The sequence below is a fragment of the Vigna angularis genome, chromosome 2 (genome assembly GCF_016808095.1).
Source record: "Vigna angularis cultivar LongXiaoDou No.4 chromosome 2, ASM1680809v1, whole genome shotgun sequence".
Classification (NCBI taxonomy): Eukaryota; Viridiplantae; Streptophyta; class Magnoliopsida; order Fabales; family Fabaceae; genus Vigna; species Vigna angularis.
This window is the reverse complement of record NC_068971.1, coordinates 45,042,833-45,068,893: the sequence shown is the minus strand read 5'-3', so window position 1 is coordinate 45,068,893 and position 26,061 is coordinate 45,042,833. Positions and strand designations below refer to the sequence as shown.

The window sequence follows — 26,061 nt, the reverse complement described above, 5'->3', positions numbered from 1 at the left end:
AAAATCAACTTCAACAAAATAACTTAATGCTAGTCTTAGATAATTTTTGTAGTTTATCGTAAAATTAGATCTTATTTAAGATACTCTATTTTTTTTTGTTTACTCCTTTATAAATTTTTATTTTTAATTTTGATATTTATTGTTTACTATTTTCGTTAAGTGATTAATTATGTATTAGGTTAGCTACAAAGGATAAAACATATATTCTTTTTATTAGATGATTTTGTACATTTTTCTGTCATTGATATTCTTTCAGAAATACTAGAATTTAAAAAAGAGATATTAAATTAAACTTGTAATAGTAAATGCATCAAATTGAATAAAATTCAATAAATAAGCCATTGATTTAGCCTTTGTTTTGTAGTTTGCTTGTATTAAAAACATTTATGACCTAAAAGAGGCTGTCTAAAGAACTTTTGCTCAATACAAAGAATTTCAGTGACGTAGATGGAGTTGATTTAATATTCCATGGATTTTTTTTTTAATAAAAACTTTTTAAAAACATACCTTCATAGATTAAAATTAGATTATTTATATTAAAAATAATAATAAACTATGAAAAAAATTACAAATCAATACTTACATAAACTAACATTAACTATGAAATAAATTATTTCTTTTTTTCTTTTAGAAGTTCTTCCAAAGAATTTTATCTACACTTAGACATTGAATGCAAACCAGTAGAAAACCTACTGTTTTATATGGTTAATTTAGTTCCAAAAGACAAGGAAATTGGGAGAGGGATGAAAAACACGCTCCCCATTCGGTTAAAGTCGCTTATCATTAACTAATATAGTTACAATGAGAATAATTTTACAAAACAAAATTTTATGGATGAAAACATTATACATTTTATTCATAAAATTACTGGAGTACATAACCAAATAATATTTGCTGCCTTAAAGATGGAGTATGGCTTTGTGTCGAAATTGGGTATTCTGAATCCGAATTTGAACAGAAATGTACAACTGCGCCTCTGTAACTGAAACACGGACGAATATTAGTTTGATCATAGAACTACAACATGGCTTACTTATACAAGCAACAACCATGAAGCAAAGACAAATAGCGTTTAACACCAACCCCTTAAACCCACCATTTTCCAACTCCTAATTAAATTAAACTGTATTACAACTACACTTCAATATATGACTGGGCAAAGAAAGTAAATTACTCCTGCTCTAGTCAAGTGAATCGTCCAAATGGAGTAAAGAAAATCAAGTGCTTTTAAACTCATTCGATTCCTCAAAACCATCCAAGTGTGTGCTCCATCCACCTTACTAGCACTAATGGAGTGATAGTTTTATGACTGACTACTCTTTAGATGTGAACAAGTATAACTTGATCCTATAAACACAACTTGTAACCTGAAGTTTAGTTATATCTTTATCTAACAAATCTATCTATTATTTTATATTGAACCACCCTTTTAAGTAAAAGAACTTAAAGGCAAAACCTAAGTAAGCTAAAAAAACGTGTAAGTCAATGAAGAAGGAAATGTCAGGTTTGCTTTAGAAGAAGGAATTGCTAGAAGAGGCTCTATATGAGGCTCTCACTTCAGAGCTCTTACCCTCCTCACAAGCCCTTCGGAAGCTCCTTGGCAAAATGACCTTAGGGTCTAATCCTTTATAGTGTGTTTCCATAGGAAATTTTAAGAAGATACATTCATTTCTATAAAAAAATTTGAGGTATTTTATAACAATATATGTTATTGGAACAAATTGAAATTCTATAATTTTATAAGTAATTAAATAACCTAGAAAATTTTAAATTTAACCTAAAACCACTACTACAAAAAAGTGCATAGATAGCATTTTTTAAGTGTTATCTATACATGGACTATCTATTAATAGATAGCGCTATCTATTGTAAGCCAACAATAAATAGCGCTTATTTAAAAAAATGTTATTTATTATTGGTGGCTGACAATAGATAGCGTTTTTTTATATAAGCGCTATCTATTAGTGATTGACAATAGATAGAATTTGTTTAAATAAGCTTTATCTATTAGTCCAAATTTATAAAAAAAAAATTAGAATAAAATATAAAATAATTTTTTAAAAGAAAATATAGAATATTGGTTCTATTATGTACAAACTCAGACTATCTATGGATTATATTATATACAAAAAAATATAAAATATTGAGAAAAATATCACAAAGGTCTTAAAGAGAATGTTCATTAATATGAATAAAAACTATTGCTACAATAATATTTCAAAATTTAATCGTTAAGTCGTCTAGTACGTGTCATAACATTATTTTATAAGATAATATATACAACCATAACATATATATATCCTATTAGTACTTATAAGCATGTACATCACCATAACATAACTTATTAGCGTGTACTAATTACACGTAAACACCAATTTTTTCTAACTTCAATGATTTGACTTTCACGATATTGTTCACATCTGCAACCAAAAAATACTACAAGAAAGAAAAATAATATAAGATTAGTGAATTAAATTTTACTACAAATTAATTATGATAATAAAGATACCTTACATAAGTTAGAATTGTTCCTCCTTCATAGTATGTGATAATTTACTTCATATATTGACATACGTACTACCCACAATCATTGTCGTTGGGTTGTCTTAGACACTAAAAAACCAAAATTAAAAAACATCTTTATAATTTGAATATAACAACAAACGACTAGTATACTCCAAACAGATCTAGTGCATGATAACAAATAACTATATATCATATACAAGTTTAAACTCTTAAGTCATATTTTCATTACACCCGTATACTCCTCCAACCAGTTTCCCAATAATACAAGTCATTTAACTAACTAATATCAGACAACCAGGAAATAAGTCTTCAACCATTCAAGAATATAAGTTATTCACCTAACCAATACAATGTAAGCAGACATAACGTGAACTAAAAGTCATTCAACAATTTAATTATCATAGTCAAAACTATATTGCACAAAACATACTAGATTAATGTACCTTAATTGTTGTCCACTTGATATTGTTTGACTTAGACTTTGAAACCATGAATCTTGTTTAAGCTCGATAGGTTTGTATAACCTTAGTGAATAATTAAATTAAAGCATGTATAATTAAAAACAATACAACTATATGTCAACTAAAAGTATACAACACGTATATTCTTACATGTCAAACAATTTCTTCAAATCTTGCCTCATACTAATGTCTACCGCCACTGGGTCAAGATAATGAATTATCTCTCGTTTAAGATTTATTCCCAGCAAGACCTAATGTTGGCTACAATTTGAAATGAATCAACAAAATTAGAAGTCGTACATCTAACTTTGAAAATAATACATTGTTGATAAAGTAAGATATTATCCTGTATCAATAGGTGTAAGAACAAACTTACTAATCACTCCATTATCAAGTAAAAGAGTAACTATTTTTTGCATTCTGTATTTCATTGGTAGGTCATGTGTTGTAATTTAGGGTGATAAAAAAAGAACGCCTTATCATTTGGCTTAACAAAATTTTGATATAGGTACCTTATAATAAAAAAATATAAGAATGTATTAGAAATGTGATAATGTATCAATCTACGAATGAAGTTAATGATAAAAGGTACTATATATTGTACCGGATATATATAGAAATTGTAGTTGCACCTAGTCATGCATAGTTAGTAACTTCTTCAATAATTTCTGCATTAATGATTTCTTTATGATTATCTAGTCCAAATATGTTTTTATCCATTTGTTTTGAACGAAGTGACTCTGATGCCTTTAGCTTTATGTATGAAGATAGACAATTACACCATTCAAAAAGATTGAGATGAAACAATTTACGAGGAGTATGTTGAATGATCATTTTTTCTTGACATTTCTTTTTAGGTGCTACACATTCATTTGTATTATTAATCTTTTTTTTTTAGATTGAGTAGAATCCTAAAACATCATCAAATTTTCGCAGTGAAATATGTTTTAGAATTCTACTCAACCTAAAAAGAAAAAGATGAATAATGCAAATGAATATGTTACACCTAAAAAGAAATGTCAAAAGAAAATGGTCATTCAACATACTCCTCGTAAATTGTTTTATCTCAATCTTCTTAAATTGTGCAATTGTCTATCTTCATACATAATACTAAAGGCATCAGAGTCACTTCGTTCAAAAGAAATAGACAAAAACATATTTGGACTAGATAATCATAAAGAAATCATTAATGCAGAAATTATTAAAGAAGTTACTAACTATGCATGAGTAGGTGCAACTACAATTTCTATATATATCTGGTACAACATATAGTACTTTTTATCATTAACTTCATTCGTAAATTGACACCTTATCACATTGTTAATACATTCTTATATTTTTCTATTATAAGGTACTTATATCAAAATTTTGTTAAGCTAAATGATAAGGTGTTCTTTTTTTATCACCCCAAATCACAACACATGAGCTATCAATGAAAGACAAAATGCAAAAAATAATTACTCTTTTTCTTAATGGGATGATTGATAAGTTTGTTCTTACACATATTAATACAGGATAATACATTCCTTTACAACTTTATCAACATATTATTTTGAAAGTTAGACGACTTCTAATTTTGTTGATTAATTTTAAATTATAGCCAACATTGGTCTTGCTGGTAATCAATCTTAAACTAGAGATAATTCAATATCTTGACTTAGTGGTGGTAGACATTAGTACGAGGCAAGATTTGAAAAAATTGTTTGACATGTAAAAATATGTGTTGTATACTTTAGTTGACATATATATATATATATATATATATATATATATATATATATATATATATATATATATATATATATATACTTTTAGTTGTATTATTTTTAATTATATATGCTTCAATTTTATTTATTCACTAGGGTTATACAAACCTATAGAGCTCAAACAAGATTCATGGTTTCAAATTCTAAGTCAAACAATATGAAGTGGACAACAATTAAGGTACATTACTCTAGTATATTTTGTGCAATATAGTTTTGACTGTGATAATTGAATTGTTGAATGACCTTATGTGACTTTTAGTTCACGTTATGGTTGCTTGCATTTTACTGGTTAGGTAAATAACTTATATTCTTGAATGATTGAAGACTTTTTTCCTTGTTGCATGGTATTGGTTAATTAAATAACTTGTATTATTGTGAAACTGGTTGCAAGAGTATACGATTGTAATGAAAGCATGACTTACTATTAAGAGTTTAAACTTGTATATGGTATATAATTATTTGTTATCATGCACTAAATCTGTTTGGAGTATACTAGTGGTTTGCTGATATGTTCAAATTATAAAGATGTTTTATTCATTTTGTGGTATTACGTGTGTATATGATAGAAATTATCACATAATGTGAAAGAGGAACAATTCCAACTAAGGTAAGTTATCTTTATTGTCATAATTAATTTGTAGTAAAATTTAATTAACTAATTTTATATTATTTTTCTTTCTTACAGTATTTTTCTAGTTGTAGATGTCAATAATATAGTGAAAGTCAAATAATTGAAATTAGAAAAAATTAGTGTTTACGTGTAATTAGTACATATTTATAAGTTATGTTATGGTGATGTGCATGTTTATAAATACCTATAATATATATATATATATATATATATATATATATATATATATATATATATATATATATTATGGTTGTATATATTATCTTATAAAGCAATGTCATGTCATAATACGTACTAGACGACATAACGATTAAATTTTAAAATATTATTGTACCAATAGTTTTTATTCATATTATTGAACATTCTCTTTAAGACCTTTGTCATATTTTTTTTAATATTTTATATTTTTTTTTATGTAATAGAACCAATAAATAGTGTGGGTATGTATATAATAAAACCAATATTCTATATTTTCTTTTCAAAAATTATTTTATTCTATTTTAAAAAAAAAAGATTTAGACCAGTAGATGGCGCTTATTTAAAAAGGTGTTATTTATTGTCCGTTCTCAATAGATAACACTTATTTAAAAAGCGTTATCTATTAATCGATAGTTCATGTATAGATAGCGCTTAAAAAACACTATCTATGATAAAAAAAAATTGATATCTATGATTTTTTTTTTGTAGTAGTTAACTTTCATACTCTTAAATTCATGTCTATTCTCTTTGAATTCTCTAATCAACTAAATCTATCGTTTTGACTCAGACACTTTTCGTTTAGCTAAGGTTTGTGTGTCATCATTTCAACATTATTTTTGAATACATGTTTACATAAGTTTCTTTCAAATTAAAATCAATTGTGTTTATTTTTTCAACTAACATCATTTGGGTAATTTTCTTGTTGATCTTAGTCTGAAGTTATTTCTCAGTCAATATTAATAATGATTTTTATTAATGTCAAACACTTTTTTTAATTTATACTAACTAAAGTAATTTGTTGTTGACGTAAGTAGGGGTTTGTTTTCAATGACATCGATTAGAGTTTTATTTTTTCTAGACAATGTAGGTGGGGATTATCCATGGTCAACATTAATTATGATTTTCCTGGACTACAATGGCTACTCGCTTAATATCAGCGAGAGTTTTCAATTGATATCTGTTGTGATAATTTTTTTTTTGTTAATATTTGTAGCGATTATTTCTTTTATCATTGACATCAATGTATTCTTTGTCAATAGTGTTAGGATTTTTTTCTAATACTTGACGGATTTTTTTCCCATCGTCATTTGGGGAAATTTTTCAACCAATATCGCTAAGTCAGAAAAAAAAAACCAACAACGAACATGACAAAAATAATCCTGATTAATGACAATCTAAACAATTGTGGTTGACATAAACTGAAAAAAATCTCAACCAATGTCAGTTAAAATCTAGACGAACTTTACTCAAAAAATAACACAAACCAAGATTAACTAAAAATATTATCAATATTGATATTTTTGAATTATTAATAATTGTTTGATATTTAAATATTTGTTTTGCATTTAGTAACAATTGAAATATTTTATCCAAGCTAGAAAATTAAATTTCAATGAATTTAAATTGTCTTATCCAAACAAAACAATTTGAAATGAGATCAATTCAAGTTTAATGTGTTTAAATGTCTTACAAATTGTGAAATTCCATATCCAAAACCCAAGGTTAGCGTCACTTGCCTTTCTTTGCCTAGACAACGCTTATTTTTCCCTTCCAGTTATGTTTTAGGAAGCCAAACATGTGAAGGCCCTCAACAAGAATTATGTGCCAAGTTGTTCACATTTGACAGGGAGAATATTTGGACAATTAAGACAAGGAATGGGCACTTAAGGTAATTTGTCAAGGTTTCCATTGGTGAGGTAGGAGAAGCATTAAAGAAAGGCTAGAAAAGCATATTTGGGTGATAACAAGGAGTCATTCCAGTGAATTTATAATGACATGTTTCTTTTGCAAAACCTTGGAGTCAACAATTTGCATTTTATGAATAATTGTTAAAATGTGTTGTAGAAAATGTCATGATATGGTATTAAACTTCTATGATCAAATCCTATAAAGTTAAATCCTTCTCAGCTCCATTTTTCTAATAAAAACGACCAAATTCAAACACTAGGTTAAAATGGGTATGGGAATTCAGGCGTAACTTGAACTCCAACATTGTATATGAATGAGAAAGTTCAACAACAAATAAGTGAGAAAAACTCACAAACCTAGTCTCTTAAGGTTTTGAGTTGTAGATGAGGTCAAGTACTCTGGTGTTGTTGTCTCTTGACCCATTGGTGGAGATTTTTCTTATGTTTATCCCCCTCAAATTGCCCAAGTAGTACCAGGGTGGATGTTGAATGTTGGTGACTAGCTCAAATGTGTATAATGGAATTGATGATGGATCACCCTTGTATTGAGAGTGTTCCTGACATAGGGTTTACACAAATTGTCTCATTGAGGTGAATGACAATACAAGTAAAGATCACCATTGAGTACTTATGGATAAGAAGAATGCTTTTCTTTAGGGGAAGTGTACAATGTGGAAAGAACTCACTTAAGGAGATTGTTGAAGGTTCACATTGTGTAGAAATGGACAAGTTGAACATATATATTAGAAGAATTCACAACCCTATTTTGCTTTAAAACTTTGAGTTGAAGAGACCTAACCCTTAGTTTCTTCGTTGTTTTTCTAAGTGAGTGTCATCCCCATTGCTCTAAGCCTATGTATCATTTGATCAATTTGAGGCTATGTCCCTAGGCATCTAGTCTAGGAAAGAGTCTCCAAAGACTTTTGGATGTAGTGTGAACTCTTTGAGGCATTTGAGATGTCCTTCCTTAGAACCTCCACCTAAACTTTTGGAACTATTAGAGGTATCACCTTTTGACAGAGTAGTATTGTGCATTTGAAGTTTTTCTCCAACATAGTCATACAAGTCTACAAGAATTGTATCAAAGAACATCCAAGCAGAGTGAGTGTTAGGTCTCTTTTGGTCAAGGGTTTTCGGCATGAGAGGTCCATAGCAACATGCACACCATGAGTTATTGTAAGATTGGGTAGAAAAGGTCATATTGTTAGACCATTAGGGAAAGATGATGGATTACACAAGAAAGCTTCCAATGTAGTACAAATCAAACTTAAAGAGGAGATTATTAGTGTTTAAGTGTGAGTTAAAGTTGAGGTTTATGGTTTAATGTAAGATTGGGTAGAAAAGGTCATATTGTTAGACCATTAGGGAAAGATGATGGATTACACAAGAAAGCTTCCAATGTAGTACAAATCAAACTTAAAGAGGAGATTATTAGTGTTTAAGTGTGAGTTAAAGTTGAGGTGTATGGTTTAATGTGATTTCATGTTCTCTTATGTGGTTGGCTTAAGAGCCATTGGTGAAGATCTCTTAGGTGTTTCTCCCCTTCAGATCCCCTAACAAGTTGTATCAAAGATGGTTAATCTGAGTGACCAACTTAGTACAATGCATAAATGAATCTATCAAAAGTCTTTCTAACAAGGGTTCAAATAGTGCGTCATGCTAAGGTGAATGGTAGTGCAAATATAGTCACTATTGAGTACTCAAGGATAAATAAGGTTATCAAAGGAGGAACTTACAATTTCGAAAAGACTCACTTGAGGGGGAGATTGTTGGTGTTCGATTGAGTTAGAATCCCACTATATAAAAATGTGAAAATTGAACACCATATAACTGAGAAAGACCAATAAACAAACCTAATACCTTAAGTATTTGGGTTAAAGTTGGATCAATTTCTCGTCTATTAGCTCGTGACCCATTGTTCATGATCTCCCTAGTATTTTCAGACCCTCAAATTTCCAACAATGGATCTATGCATTGTTTACTCTTATAGTCCAACGAGCTCAAGTGAGGCGGGTTGGCGATGCTATAGAAGTAGTAAATAGTCATGTACAACACCAACTAATAATTTTAGCTTTTAAGATAGTAGATTCATAATAACAAAAATATCTAGAAAATAATGCCCCCACTCCCCACTTGAAAATTGATAATATTTGCATCACCGGAAAACACAAATTACTACGTCCAAGCAAAATTTTAAGGAATTTGGTACGCACCTGGGACTATTGAAATAGTGTATTCGTGATAGACATCAAAACTAACAAAATCCTGTGCGCATGAATAATAACTATCATTCCAACCATTCAAATGAGCAACGACATGTTTGGACGACCAGGTTGAGGTACAGGGGGTTTGATCAATCCTTTCAAAGAATCCATAATACTTGAAAAAGAAGGGCGTTTCCAGGGTTCGCTGCAGTTTGTAAACCAGGCATAAGAGTAAAACTCAAGCAGAATATACAACCACACTACAAACGAAAGATGTATCTGCAACTCACTTGGCCCAGCAAGCCTCAATTATTGATGCTATTTGAGGATTTAAATCTCGTGGTATTTCAAGTCTTTTTCCCTTAAAGCCAACAGCTGCCACAACCTACAAAACATTACAGGCTTATGATGACTACGTAACTCAAAAGCTCTGCATCAAAAACATTACTAAAAGCTACAGACCAAAAGTAAAAATAGATAGAAAGAAATATTGATGCAAATTTCAGTCTCAGTAGAATTATATGTTGATAACAGGCCGCCATCAAACAGAATTATATCTTTCTTGCAATCATTTTCAGATTTCAATTACCAATAGCATTCTATTTCTTTTATGTGACGCACTTACAGTCATTAAAGACGCTTCAATAAAAATCAAAGCAACATAATCATAATAAGAAATCTAACCATAAGCACACTGAAATAGATCAGTTATATGACAAACCTGTGGTGGATTCAAATTACTCCAAGGCTGTTGCAATGTTGCAAGCTCCCACAAGATGACACCAAAGCTGTAAACATCTGACTTCTCATTGGATGGCTCATCACGAAGAACTTCTGGAGCCATCCACTCAGGCTAATAGATAAAAGGGTGTTCAACTTAATGTGCAATAATAAAATAGACCTCTGAAAAATATGATAAGCACATACACAGGTTTTGAAAGTAAACTTACTGTCCCAGCAGCTGACTTGGATGAGAGAAATGTGTTTGCCTTTAGTCGGGAAAGCCCAAAATCACTAACCTAAAGGGACAACACAAGTAAACAAGGATCTGTGAAAATTCAAATCACTACAATAATGCCCATAATGCCAAAGCAAAACAGACCATAAACAAGTAAACCTCCAGAAAATAAATTTTGCTACGCACTGAACGTATTAAATTGATTTTTTTGTCAATATGTGAAATTTGAGTCAAATGAAGCCCAGCTAATTGGCAGAATGTAAAACTTTTGTCAACAGTATGTAGACCAAGTTTTGCTGTAATATTTCTTTCATAGATTCACTAAAAGTTCAAAAGAGATGGTGGTTAAACAGTGTCATTCAGCATGGACTATATCAGTACTTTAACGCTAGCATACACAAAATGATATGAAATTTGGGGATTCAATATAGCCTTCTGATTGTAGAATGGAATGCATGTTGGAGAAGTCGAATCATACTAACAAAGGTCGCTAATGGGTTAAATGAAACTCTACACAATTTTTCAGACATAAAACAATTTCCTTCTTGCCTTCACTGTATATTTCTTGTCAACAAGAAGGTTTGGAGATTTCAGATCTCTGTGAACAATGGGAGGATTACGTTTATGAAGATAATTCATCCCCTTAGCCTGCACGGGAAAACAACAAATACTTAACCAATGTATACAAAGGTTACATATTAGCTCAAAAAATAAACAGAACCAAAAATAATAATATATTTGTTCTGAAAGTTTACCACATCATAAGCCATACTTATCCTACGTCTCTCATCCAACATTTCTGTGGCACCAGGTTTATGCAACAGCCTGTACAAGCTACCCCTGCATTTAGTTCACTCAAATTCTTCAGGTCTCAATTGTAACATATGTTATAAACATGAAAAGAGGTTCCTCTTATATGAGGGAAGAGTAAAGAAACTGGTAGATGAGATATTGCAAAACCTGGACAAGTATTCTGTGACAATTGATAAATTGGGAGGCTTAGTGACTGCACCCATAAGTAAAACAATGTTTGGATGCCGTAAGCTTTTCATTATTGCAACCTAGCAAAAGGGGTGAAAATATAGCTCAAATCAGCAGCAAGCTTACAATTAGTATTTTTCAATGCAAAAGAAGACAAGAACTACTGGGCCTACCTCCCTCAAGAATTCCTGGAAGCGTTCACCTGCAAAGTCTTGTTCCATCAAAATTTTCACAGCAACCTCCTGCGGTACTTATCATTTTGACAGATGTAAATGCAACAAACTAAAATAACATATGCAACAAACAAGTAGAGGGATGGAAAAAAGGATACATTAAACAAATTTAAATATTAAACTCACTTTGGCTTCAAACTTTAATGGAGCAATACACAAGCATGTACACCTCCCAAATTAAAAATAAATAAATATGCATTCTAAATCATTAAACTAATAAAGTTGAATTTTTATTTTATTTTTTGCAAAGACAGCAAAAGTACAAGGACAGAAGCCTTCTAGTTGAAAGCATAAAAAGAGCATTAATAAAATATGCCATCTTCCCTAATGCTTCATCTATTTATTGAAAATGAAATAGTAAATGAATGAAACCTTTAGTGCTGATAAGTTGACTGCGCCCATAAATGAAACAATGTTTAGATGCTGCAAGTTGCAACTTAGCGAATTAAGTTTTTAAAATAAGCCCTGTGCCCGGTAATTTTTACAGCACAGCTCAATATGAAAATATATGCAAAAATGTTTGGATGTAGTCGTAAGAAGATTGGAAAATGGGAGGCAAAATACAAAACAACACAGGTCGACTGAGTTCAGCTGATCAGGCACAGCAACCTTTGAACAATAAGAAGACTTACTTTAATTTACAAGCATATATATAACAAGATCAATAGACAATCATTAGATCCAGAAAACAAAAGCATGGCATTTTAAAAAAATGCACTTAATGACTTTATCATACCTTCATGTGCATATAATCAATAAGCAATGAATGCTTACAAAAAAATGCCAGATATTGAATAGAGTTTGACTATTGTACAGATATAGAGAGAGATGCCATTCACATATCAATATACTAATTACACGTTTAGTTGAATTTGCAAGATACAATGACAGAGATGCTGAAAAACAAAAAATATAAACAACCCATGAAAAAACAGTAATCCTGGGTTAATCTTATTTTATAGAGCACTTATGAAAGAAAAAAAGAAGAGAGGGACTTACCGAGCCATTCCACTCAGCTTGATGTACAGTTCCAAAAGAACCTTAAAATATAACAGACCAAATTTAATTAGTCACTATGTTAGGAATCCAGAATTGAAAAGAGAAAGAAGAGTAATATTTTTTATTGTATAAACTGAAAAGAACACAAAATAGAAGAGCACTCTCTCTTCCAAGGGTTTCCCCTTCACAAAAAGCTAAAGCTCAATCAACAAAATTATCCAAAAATATATAAAAGAAACCTCACTCACCCTAACAACCTAACTCACAACTACTTCTTAATATGTTTTCTCCTATCATACACATTATATTCTATCATACTATTGATACCAATTTCACTTCAAGCTACCAGAAGCATGTAATGCTACTAATTCATTAAATACTTCGTACTTAACACAGGCTAAATTTTTATTGGTTAACTTTAGAGCATTTTGTAGCATCACTACAAAATTGTGTGGTGATGTGATAACTTTTGCTGCTCTAAGGTGTATTTGATTGTGGAACAATGCTCATATTTTCTTAGATATATTGTTATCTGATAGTAACTGGTATTAATCACGTGCTAGTGAACAATTACTTCACCTCTTCATTCCTCACAGGTTTGGTCAATCACCACCAATTCCTCTGTTTTTTATTCCCAGTCTTCCCTCGAGGTGGACGAAGTGGGAATTGTGGTGGATATCGAGGTCAACACCCTCATTGTAATTTTTGTCAACGATATGGCCACACTGAGGCAAAATGTCATACAAAGACACGACAACAACATAAGACCGCTAATATTGCTCAGGTCAATTCTCCAAAACAATCATATGAGATTTCCAATCCTGTTGATGCCTATAATGAGTGCCTCCCATACAAGGCAACCATGCAACCTACACAACATGTCGTTGCCGTTGTCAGTCTGGTAACTTATGTTCCCGCTGTGGCAGAAATAACTTCTGTTTGTCTCTTTCTAGCCATGGCAGCAGCCACTTGTTAGCTTTCGTGGCTTAGGCAACTACTTCTACAACTAAAAATAGGAGACATCCATGAAGCAAGGCTTATCTGTGACAATCAAGTTGCACTTCACATTGCATTAAACTCAGTTTCCCATGAAAGAATCACACACATTGAAATTGATTGTCACTTTTTTAGAGAAAAGGTGCTCTATGGAGAAATCACTCCTGATTTTGTCAACTCTAATAATGTAAGTCCCTTAGAGTTATTTCTGCCATGTTCACCAAGTCCCTTAGGGGCCCTCGGATTGAATACATTTGTAACAAGCTTTGTATATATGACATTATATGTTCCAGAGGAGTGTTAGAATTAAATCAGTTGTTACATATTTCCAAGAAATTAGGCGTTACATAATCTGGAAAATTAGAATGATTGATTCCTAATTATTAGGTGTATTTATTATAATTGATTATGTATTATGTTATAAATACATGTTGTGTGGTCTACATTAGACACACAATTCATTCAGAACATATAAAATTCTATATAGAATAGTGTGCTCTAATTTTTATTGCTAGAGAAAGCAGTGGGCCCAAAGAGCTCCCCAATAAATGCACCAAAAGGGGACATTAAACAACATAAGGTTCTGATAGAAAGACCCAAGAGAAGGTTCACCATGATTTGAAATAACCCATTAATTATATCTTTCTTCTTTCCTGTCATTCTCTCAAGAAGGACCATATATCCTGGTATTTATGAACAGGAAGGATCGAAAATTCTTGCTTCTCTACAATACTTTGTTGTCCGGTCCTGTGTTCATTATATTACACTGTCCCACCAATGTTTCCTCTTTACTCATAGAAGCATTCCTACTTCTTTCATGAACAATTATAGTTTTCCATGGTCAACACCTCTAAGTCCATTTTCCTTTTTTCTTCTCTTATATATATATGTTAGAGGACCATTGTTATCCTACTGCAGTTATGTGATAGGATAGTTTTCTGAACCATGACCTTTGTTATAGAACCTGCCTTAGATAAGAGGGATTGGAGTGTTTTATTGCATTAATTAGTTTACTGTTTCTTATATTCCTCTTTTCACTACTAAGGTAAGGACACTCCCTCGTCGGTTATTATCCTACAGCTGTTATGCATTGAGATGCTTGAAGTGACTTAAATGACCTTTATTTGATACACTGAAACATGACTTCTTTCGACAGTGCTCTGATACTTAAAAATATAAAGCACTGAATTCGAGGTCAGGCTGCCTCCTCAGAAAAGGTAAGGTAAGAAATGAAATACTTTTTTTCGTTCCTCTCTCCAATGCACAATACAAACATATAAGCTGATGACTCAAAATATTCTCTAGGACAGGTGGCACGAAGGCCAAATAACATAATAACAAATCCTAACCAACTCTTTCTAGAACTATGGAAAACCAACAGTATTGGACAAAAAGGTCAAATAGACGTAATCCACTAATGATGAATGAAATCATCCCAACCCAACGGTTTCTTAGACACCCTCTTGGGCCTAGAATCAGCTCCCTTACCAACTTGTGTATCAATACCTTCCCCTTCGACAAGGACCTTCTCCTCAAGGTCATAAATCAGTTTGAGTTCGTCCCACTTCTCCCAAGAAGTATCATCCGGAGACAGCCCGTGCCATTGAACCAAGGCCATACGCGTAGGGGTGCCATCTATGGGCACTGTTTTCAAATCCAGAACTGCTAGAGGGGTGATCAAGGGACTGCTATCCCAACAGGAGTCTCATGGAATTCTCGTAACAGTAAGGGAATAAATTTGGACTGATTGCTGATCCAAATCTTTCCACGATACAGAAGCAATTCGCCATTCCAACGAAAAAGAGGATAAGAGGAGGGATTCGACAGTACTTTATCCCTCATAAGAATGAATTCAGAGTCCAATAATTGTGATTCCTTCAACTCATTTAAGAACACAAATTGTGGGGTAGAGAGCATATGTAACTCACCCTGAAGTGGACAATCGGATCGCGAAAGTGCATCTGCCACCACGTTCAATCTCCCCGGTTTGTACTGAATCTCGTAGTCATAACCCAGCAACTTTACAAGATAGTGCTGTTGTTCCGGGGTCTGAATGACTTGCGTCAAGAGCTCTTTCAAACTCCTCTGATCAGTTTGAATGATGAAAAAGTGTCCCAACAAATACTGTCGCCATCGTTTCACTACACTAGTGATGGCGTGGAGCTCTCGGACGTACGCGGAGGACTTAGACAATCGAGGACAGAACACCTTGCTAAAGTAAGCAATTGGTCGATTGTCTTGAGTCAAAACTGCACCCATGGTTGTCCCTGATGCATCTGTTTGGACATAAAAAGTCTTATCAAAATCCAGCAAAGCTAAGACTGTGATGCTGGTCATGGTAGATTTCAGAGAGTCGAAAGCCTTCTGAGCATGGGTAGACCACTGAAATTGCCCCTTTATAAGTAGATCTGTCAGAGGTTGGGCTATGGCTGCATAATGACGAACGAATTTCCGGTAAAAACCGGTCAAACCCAAAAACCCACGTAGCCCTTTGGTGCAGGTAGGAACTGGCCATTTAACCATAGCCTCAATTTTTCCAGGATCGGGAGACACTCCCCCATTAGAAACTATATGCCCCAAGTATGCAATCTGTGTCTGAAAGAAGGAACACTTGTGAGGTTGCAAGAAGAAACTATTACTTGCCAAAATCTCGAATACCTGGCGCAGATGAGTCAAGTGTTGATCAAAGTCAGCACTGAATACCAAAATATCATCAAAGAAGACAATAACTGTCCTACGCAATAGAGGCCTGAAAATATCATTCATGGTAGATTGGAATGTTGCCGGGGCGTTGCACAATCCGAATGGCATTACACAATATTCGTAATGTCCATCGTGAGTCCGGAAGGCTGTCTTGGGAATATCAGAGGGTTGAAGGCGGATTTGATGGAAACCTGAAGTCAAATCCAGTTTCGAAAAACATCGAGCAGAACCCAATTCATCCAACAACTCCTCTACCGTAGGAAGTGGGAAACGGTCCTTGACCGTAATGGCATTCAAAGCGCGGTAATCCACACACATACGCCAAGATCCGTCTTTCTTCTTCAGAAGGAGAACCGGAGAAGAAAATGGACTTGAACTTGGCTGAATCCAACCAGAGGCGATCATTTTGGAAACCTGTCTTTCAATCTCAAGTTTCTGAAAATGCGGATATTTGTAACGCCGAACATTGACTGGTTGTGAATTAGGGAGCAACGAAATTGCATGATCAGTATTTCGGGGTGGAGGCAGAGAAGAGGGTTCAGAGAAAAGTGATGTGAAGGAAGAAAGTAAATCACGTACTTTAGGATTAGGATGATCTGGAAGTGTGGTTGGAGTAGAAGAAGGCCTTACCACCAATGAGAAAAACTGGGCTGTTGGATCTGCTCGAGCAACCCGTTTGAGTTGATGCAGTGAAAGAGAGGTGGGCTGCGGTCCAGAATCTCCCTTAAGCTCAATAATGGATTGGTTGAATACAAACTTCATAGTGAGTGCTTGATAGTCCATTAAGATGGGCCCTAATTGCTTTAACCATTGGGCCCCAAGAACCACATCGGATCCGCCCATATCAAGCACGTAAAGAGCAATGTGGAACGAATGCCCTTGAATCAATAACTCCATTGAAGGACAAACTTGTGTACACGCCAGTTCTTCCCCACTTCCAACCAAGACCTTAAGGGGGGCAGTAGGGGATTGGGCCAAGCCCAAACGAGTAGCTACTTCTTTTTGGATGAAATTGTGTGTGCTACCCCCGTCTACCAACACACGGATCGGGTGATGTGCAATGTGGCCCGTTAATCGGAGTGTCTCTGGAGCTCCAGTACCCGATAAAGCATGTAAACTGATTTGGGCTGGAGGGTCCAACAAGTCCACAGGTGAGGTATCCAATTCAGGGTCCCGATCTGAAAACGGTGGATCCGGAAGGGAGCCACTAACTGGGTCATCTTCCTCAGAAATAAAAAGGAAGAAACGAGCTGGGCACCAATGCGACCGTGAATACTTCTGATCGCAATTAAAGCACAACCCCTTTTCGCGGCGGTCTGCCATCTCAGCTTCGGTTAATTGGCGGTAACGAGTCTTGGGGGTAGGAGTAGGCAACAAGGGAGGAAAAGCTCGTGGTGGTTGTTGCGGTGGAACGACGGTAACGGTGCGGGTCAACGGGGGAGAGGACCAAGAGTTGAGTGGCCTAGGTCGCTGCACCCTGGAGATATCCAACAACTTCTCCTCTTGTAACCGGGCCAAGCCCACCGCCGTGGACAGCGAGTGAGGCTGTTGTGCCACCACCTCACGCCGGATCTCCGGCTTAAGACCGGAGAGGAAGCAACTCAGAAGGAAAGGCGGCGACAAACCCGTGACGCGATTCGCGGTGGCTTCGAACTCAGTGAGGTAAGAAGAAACAGAGGAAGTTTGGGACAGCTTAAAGAGCTTACCTTTGGGATCTTCAAACGCAGTGGGGGCGAATCTGGCTTCCAAAGCTTGTAAGAGGTGAGGCCATGAGAGGATCTGACCATTCCGATACATCCACTGGAACCAAGCTAAGGCAGCACCATCAAGGTAGAAGGAAGCCACGGTAATGCGTTCTTCTTCTGGAGTATTGTGATACTCGAAGAATTGAGAGATCTTGAATATCCACCCTACGGGATCTGTACCATCGAAGCGGGGAACATCTAGTTTCAAGAAGTGGCGCTGAGAAGAGGTATTATCGGAGGAGTGAGGATGGCGAGGGGAAGAAGGAGGAGTGGTATGCTGAGTTTCCAAAAGAGAGAGTCGATTATGCATATCGGTCATTTGAGTAGAAAAAAGTGACATCTGAGAAAGCAATTCATCGATTTTGTTAGAAAGGAGCGTGGAACGGGTACCCTCAGCCATAAAGAAAAAAAACAATGAAAGCACCAAATGATACTTAAAAATATAAAGCACTGAATTCGAGGTCAGGCTGCCTCCTCAGAAAAGGTAAGGTAAGAAATGAAATATTTTTTTCGTTCCTCTCTCCAATGCACAATACAAACATATAAGCTGATGACTCAAAATATTCTCTAGGACAGGTGGCACGAAGGCCAAATAACATAATAACAAATCCTAACCAACTCTTTCTAGAACTATGGAAAACCAACAGTATTGGACAAAAAGGTCAAATAGACGTAATCCACTAATGATGAATGAAATCATCCCAACCCAACGGTTTCTTAGACACCCTCTTGGGCCTAGAATCAGCTCCCTTACCAACTTGTGTATCATGCTCTCCCAGTCAGATATGCAGAGGGATTGAAGAGCATTATTGCATTGTTAAGCACACTTTTTTTTTCTTCTTTTCTATTTTCATTCGCATTACCACTACCTTATATTACATTTTTTTACCTTGACTATGCCATGTTCCATCCCTCAATGTTTCTCTTCTACACACCAACCTCATCCCATCTGAATCAACCAAAAATAAGCAAGACTTTAACTAATATGCAAGTTATGGAAGAGCATACATACCTGACCCTATTCTCCCTTTCAAAACAAGATCAGTCCATGGGATGTCCAGATCCTCCATATCTACAGAAAACTCTCTAGATGGTTTGCTAGAAATCATTAATCGGGTCTCTGTATCTCTATGAGCAGGAAGATTATGCTTTAAAAGCAATGAATCCTTGCTTGTCAATGACGGCCCAACAACATTCTGTGGAGGGTTAGCTGATTTAAATGTTTCGGAGCCTTGATCATGTGCACTTGGACGATAAGCTTGTGGTTGTGGAGGAACAAGAGAACTTCTGTTGTTATCATTTGAAATTGGTCCAGGGTCCCTGTCCCTGTACTGCCTTTCATACTGTTCTGGAAAGGAGAATCCAAAATCTACATCAATAACAGACACTGCAAAAAAATTCAGAGTATCCCATACTTGCATCCGGTTCTGTACTTAGGCAATCAAAGGCTTGGGATTTCATTGATTGAAAAGTCGAATTTGTCAAATAGTTACAGTCCACATATACCAAAAACAAAAGTAACGTAGGTGCTACTAATCACTTAGTAAAGAAAATATCAAACAAAAACAGCAAGGGATACAATTTGGTTGAAATGAAAAAACTGAAACACATTTTAAGCCCACACTGAATCAGAAAGTTAGACATTGATTACGGAGAGTGAGCATAGAAATAATCCATCCATTAAAATAAATATAACTAAAAGAACAAGGACGAGTTTATCATTGTTGAGAATCCGAGTAATATATTTTGTTTATTATCATACTTATGTAATCTTTATTTCAGAGCAAACAAAATATAATTTGTCCATGCATAATAAATGTAATGTTCTATATAAAGTCATACGTTGTGTATTCATAGGCAAGGTATTCGGTCCAAAGTCTGTGTCCCCTATTTTAACATGCTATATCAAATAGCCTAACAGAGAGACTAACAGAAGAATCTTGAGAACTGTGCCTGCTCGTTGGACCAAGTTTCCCAGAGAAAATTTGTTTGGCAAACCATGCATATCCTAGGTTCATTATTGTGCCTCTAGTTTTCTTCAAGCATCTATGTTCTTCCAATCTCTAACGATGTTAGGCAACTAAGTCAAACAGTGTCTTGAACTCTTCACTCTTTGCTATATTAAAAGGTATACTATAGCTATAAAATAAAAAAATTAAAAAAAAAAATTAAAAAGATAAGGCAATTTTTAGACATGAAGAACTATCTGTCGATTTTGCAAGTAAAATATTGATCCTCAACTCTCCCAATCTGGGTCTCGTGTTTGCACGTATGGATCTCCTCTACTTGCAAGATCTTATGAGTTTGCAAGTATACTTGTGATTTTGACTACATTGGTTGGGAAGTCCCAATCGTTTGTCTAAATTCTAGGGATGCAGATCATATTTTGAACAACTTCGTTTGATGTCATTTGGTGGTTAAATGAAATCTGACATGATAGGAGAGATCATAGCTCATCTTGGTACATAGTCTATTCTAGTAGGCTCATTTACTCTAGCAGAGATATTTGGAGGAGGGGGTGTTAGGAATTTCCACAAATTTTTCCTCAATTCTTGGGATTTGGCTTCTATATTTCCTAAACAATTTGAGATGTTATTCGAATGGTATCAAAACATACAACTCATCTTGGTAAATCACCTATTTTGGAAGTTATATGTGAAAGGGGTGTTGAGAATTCCCACATCACCTGCTTTTTATATTTTTTGAACAACTTAATCCTAATTGGTTTTAAAATGAAATCCAACATGAACAATCCATCCTTGAACTCTCCTTGCCAAGGCTGTTGGGATGTCGTGATTTGGATATTGAAATACATTAAAAGCACTCCAGGAAAAGGGTCTCCATTATGAAGACAAAGGACATACTCAGATAATTGGATATCAGACGTTGATTGGTTTGGTTCCCCTAGAGGTGGGCAATCCAATTCAATGTATTGTGAGTTGATTTGAGGAAATTTAGTATCTTGAAAAACTACATAGTAAAATGTAGTAGCAAGAACAAGTGTTGAAGCAGAATTAGGATCATGACATTATTAACTTTTGAACTCAGCTAAAAAAATCAATTCAAGAATTCGAAGTTCGAAAGGGCTACATCAATGATGTTGATCAACTTTATATTGATCATCTTTATATACTTCTAGTCCAATATTTAATTAGATGACCAAGCATATAAAAGTTGATTGGCATTTCATCTGGAGAAGATTGAGTCCGAAGATACTATCACAAGTTTGGTCAACTCTAGCGATCAAATTTATGAGGGAACCAAAATAGGCTACAAATATAAAGCATGGTGTATATAATTTATATGCTCGTGCTTGTAGGAGAGTATTAAGAATCAGAATAACATATTTTGTTTATTATTAATAACCGAAATTTTAGAGGAAATAAAATATATTTCATCCATGCATAACAAATGTAATGAGTCTAAAAAAACTCATATTCGTTTGTGTATTTAGAGATATAATATCCAGTCCAATGTCATTATTCCTCAATTTTAACAATAATAAAATTTAGGAGAAACTGTGCACCTTCCTTGAGATAATGTCAATTGACACTCGCACCCCCTTCTAATCTTAAAATAGAAACACATATCTCTCGTGTTTTTTAATAAAATAACATTCACACCTCTTTTAGTGTCTAAATAGACATTCACCTCCCTTATATTTTGAATAAATGATATGCATCTCTCTTATGATAAAGAGAAATTCAACTCTCTTATAAAAATTTAAGAATAACATTTTAACTAAAACATAAATAATAATATAAATTAAAAACTAAAATTTTAAAACATTATAGTTAAAGAAATTTTTATTTGCAACGAATTAAATGACTTGATTATGGGAAAATTACACTCATCTTTCTTAAAATCTTCTAAAACGATGTTAACGTGTGGGAACTATTCATTTAGTAGGGAACTCATGTTCGATCCACATCATGTGAAGAATTTGTCAAGTCAGCAATAGTCACAGTATCTCAAGAAAGTAATGGACTGGAGGAAATTGGAGGACCAAAAACTGACATCACATTCTAATTTTAGCATATATATATATATATATATATATATATATATATATATATATATATATATATATATATATATATATATATATATATATATATATATATATATATATATATATATTCATCTACCTTATCTTATTAACACAATAACACTCGTAGTAGTCCTTATTTTAGTTATATTTATGTTTGTATTACAATCATATGTAAACAAAATAATAAGTTAATAAATTTAATCACATATTTTACATCTATTTATTTATTTTTATACTAAAAAAAATTCTCAAAAATATAAATGTTTATATTTTTATAAAATGATTTATAATTTAGTGGCAATCTAATTTATGATATTTTTAATATATAATAATTAAACCAGTGTTTATTAAAATTTATTCAATTTTTCTATTTTAAACTTTAATTATTAATTTTCATAGTTTTTATATTTAAATTTTAATCAATATGATGTGTTTAAATAAAATAAGGAAGATGGTTATTAAAAATTAAAGGGAAGTGTCGTTTATCAAAAACATAAAAGTGGATATTTATCTAAAAACTAGAGGGAATGTGAGTGTCATTTTATTAAAAACATAAGAGGTGAGAGACTATTTGAAAACTAGAGGGAGTGAATGTCATTTAACATGATATGAAGTAAGTGTAATTTCCCCTAGATTTAAAGTAGTGCATACAGCACTATATTTAGAGCATCATTGAATAGGAAAACATGAATATCACCTGCAACACCACTATCGAAGACAAGCTCACTAGGCAGACTATCCGAGAAATATTGTTTGGCCAGTGACCTGAAATCAATGGTAGGTTCATCTGGTTTGAGTCTTGGAAAGCGCAAGGGTGAAGAAAATGAGATGGAGGATGGACCATTCAGCAAGGAATCGGGCTCACATAAGTAGCCAGGCTTTCCAATTAGATCAACCATATATTCCCTGTAATTATATGGTTTTAAACAGGAATCAGTTCCCAAAATGTGAACTCAAAGGTTATAACACATTAGTAATTTTACACTTCATCCTTTCACGATCACATTGCACTGCTCATGAAAAACATCTATTTAAATTGTAGTTGTACTTGTTAACAGAATAGCAGATGTGCTAAGCAAGCACCAAAACATATACCTGTCAAGCCCAAACCGAACAAGACATGAAGAGGCATCTTCTCTTGAACAATATTTACAACCCTTTGCAATTCGACACGGTAAACCAATGGTGTCAGCTAGCACCTGAAGATATAGCATGTATAAGGCATGTCAGTAAAAAAGTAACACATCAACCCCCCTCTTTCACCAAGAAAAAAGATAATAGCAGTAATAATATAGTCAGAAAACATAATCACAGCTTTGGCCATCCATAGAATTGAAGATATTACTTTGAATAATACAGCACGATGTCTGCAAAGTCCAGTAGATAAGCTGCCAATTGGAACAACAACAGATCCTATGCGATCTCTTAGATCATTAATGCACTCCCTCCATATGGGAAAAAGATCGCCTTCCCATACATAAGCTGAACCCCTTATTACAACAATAAAACACAGTTACTCTGATGCAAGCTAAAAAGTTCATAGACAATAATTCCAAGGAGACTCACCCCATACAATCGAATACAAGCTTTGCAAGCTGGTCTACAACATCTGTTGTTACTGTGCTGCGACAAAAAATGTCATGTACCTTGTTCTGCAATTCTTTTAAGATAGGATCACGCTGTCTATCCACCAAAATTACTTCAAGTGAAGAAACGGTCGAAGGATCTATAGACTTTAGTGACTCTATTGAAGGAATTCGGCCATTTTCCTGTAGATCAGTGCACACGGTCCATAAATAGGGATCCATTCCATGAATTAAATAAAAGCCATCAGGAATTTTGTCGAAGTACAGTAGGCAGCCATTTACCTGGTGCATGTTATTAACAAAAACAACATATCAATTGGCTGCCTAACAATAAGTGGAATAAATATATCAAAATGGAGCTACTTCTAGACCTCCCTCAATTTTCTGTAAAGTTAGAGAAAAATAATTTTAAAAGAAAAAAGCAATAAGAACATAATAAAAGAGATGAAGGTTTTTCCTTCTTAACTTAAACTCATACATCAACTTCATAACCACATTTTCACTTCTTCCGTCAAAAGAATTTATAATTATACCCTCTAATAAAAATTCCCGTGAACAAGACAAAGCACGTTCTGTTAACAAGTACAAAATACAGAAAATGGGAAAAGTGATTCTTTCTGTAATACAACTTTCAAAAAGAAGAACGGACCATCAGTACTCGTTCCCAGACCCCGCGTCATGATTTAAGACAAGCTTGGTGCAAATTTGAAAAATGCCACAATTCAAGGAGGCCGTTTTTCTACTGTCAGTGCTACAACAAAATGAGAGCAGTTTATATTTTTTCCAAACAAGCATTCAAAATAAAAGGCCTGATGTCCTTGTTTATCCTGGCAGACTTGCACATTGTAGTTCATGATCCAACTTCACCCTTTGCAACTAATGAACACAACTCAAATAGGATTTTTTTACTGAAGCACTCCCCCAATTGCATCCAGTCAAGTCAAATACTAAGAAACACTCGTCAATGAGCTTAGAATTCTCCACAAAAATTTTAATAAGAGAAACATAGGCCTATCAATGCAATCTAGAAAAACCAAACAAATCCATATATACTCAATTGTACACATGCATATAATCACATCAACCATAGAACAACAGCAGCATTATTTGACAATAAATAGCTCCGTGAACGCTTCAAGAATAAAAAAAAAATAAGAAGACAAAACAAATCTAAGCTCGTCTTGTAAGCTAAAATCAACTTTTTCAATTAATTTTTATTCCACTCACCAAAAAAGAAATTGAGGTGCAAAAGTTTATTTTAATTTATGTAAGAAATTCAATTTATTTTACCTTCTGACCTATACTAATAAAAAAGCTTTTGGAGTAACTTAATTTAACTGATAAATATTCTCAAGCATCAGTCACTAGAACCAGAAGTCCAGAATCATGCTGAGATAAAGTTCATTCCCATGTCATTGTTGTTTTTTCATTGATTACTCGTTGATTTAAATATAGCTCAGATAAGACATTTCCAAAATCACAATTATCTTAGAAACTTGGCAACCAATCACAATAGGAATAGCACAATAGGCATAACAAACAATCAACATACCCAAAATCTATGGGAAACTGTCTCTGCAGAACACGATGACCTTGAAGAGGATTCATGGGGCACGGGATCCAGAAAATTGGGATCATCAGCGCACGTGGCCTCTGAGTAAAGTCGAATAGCCAATGCCAGCTGTAACTGATAACTCTCCTCAGTCTGCTGCGCCCAGCTCTTGCCATAGGATCCGCCGCTCCTAGCTGGCCCAGCGTCCGGAATCCTGCCTCTAACCTCTCCAAGTGTGATTTTGTCTGTCTCATCAGGTGTCACAGTGAACATAGTGGGAGCGCAAAACTCGCCGGAGAGTGAGCTCTCACCGAAACTGCTCCCACTTGACTGCCGCTGCATCCCGAACCCGAAAGAGGAGTACAAATTCCCGATCCTGTTCCCCTGCCTGTGATCCACGACAGAGTCCCAATCGGATACTCTCTCCAACTTGCTCCTGTTGTTTTTACCGTCGCCGGAGGAAGAGTCGAACACTGAAGAGTCGAACAACGGAGCAGTTAAGTTGTCATCTGGCGCTTGGTTGAGGAGGGAGTAGCTGCTGGATCTTCTGGCAGGCATTTCCATGGAGGGCCCACGGGGCTCACAGCCCTAAAACCCGCCATAGCCCATCAAATTCATTGGGTTCTGTTCCTCCCCTTTGGACCAGTAAGAGTGAGTGGGTCTTTTCTTTTCCCTTTCTCTCTCAATAGACTTTGGTGGAAATCCTAACAATCTTTTGATTTAGTAATTATACATTTTAGCGGTTTGATAACCTTTTCGAAGTGTGGCGTGGCGCAATGGTTT

At 34.2% G+C, this 26,061-nt stretch overlaps 1 protein-coding gene across 6 annotated transcripts; it reads right to left on the bottom strand.

Annotated features, from left to right (window-relative positions):
• Positions 1-719: 719 nt before the first annotated feature.
• LOC108322444 (serine/threonine-protein kinase CTR1) lies at positions 720-26,061 on the bottom strand. 6 transcript variants are annotated; one of them, XM_052872766.1, is made up of 16 exons: positions 25,279-26,060; positions 23,707-24,008; positions 23,486-23,630; positions 23,236-23,339; positions 22,838-23,046; positions 19,102-19,476; positions 12,646-12,686; positions 11,587-11,655; positions 11,393-11,493; positions 11,188-11,272; positions 10,982-11,080; positions 10,425-10,493; positions 10,196-10,327; positions 9,765-9,859; positions 9,484-9,679; positions 720-982 (listed from the first exon to the last, which is right to left on the bottom strand). In XM_052872766.1, the coding sequence occupies exons 1-15, from the start codon at positions 25,840-25,842 to the stop codon at positions 9,571-9,573; spliced, it is 2,499 nt and encodes an 832-aa protein (XP_052728726.1). In that variant the 5' UTR covers positions 25,843-26,060; the 3' UTR covers positions 720-982; positions 9,484-9,570. The 6 variants fall into 6 exon arrangements, with proteins under 6 accessions (XP_052728726.1, XP_052728728.1, XP_052728730.1 ...); XM_052872768.1 differs by having other exon boundaries at positions 19,102-19,458; XM_052872770.1 differs by having other exon boundaries at positions 23,707-23,909.

Coding starts and splice junctions, on each gene's coding strand:
- LOC108322444 (XM_052872767.1), bottom strand. CDS start 25,842: ATGGAAATGCCTGCCAGAAGATCCAGCAGCTACTCCCTCCTCAACCAA. Junction 23,631..23,706: donor CTTGTATTCGATTGTATGGG/GTGAGTCTCCTT, acceptor TGTTGTAATAAG/GGGTTCAGCTTATGTATGGG. Junction 11,081..11,187: donor TAAGTATGGCTTATGATGTG/GTAAACTTTCAG, acceptor TTTCCCGTGCAG/GCTAAGGGGATGAATTATCT.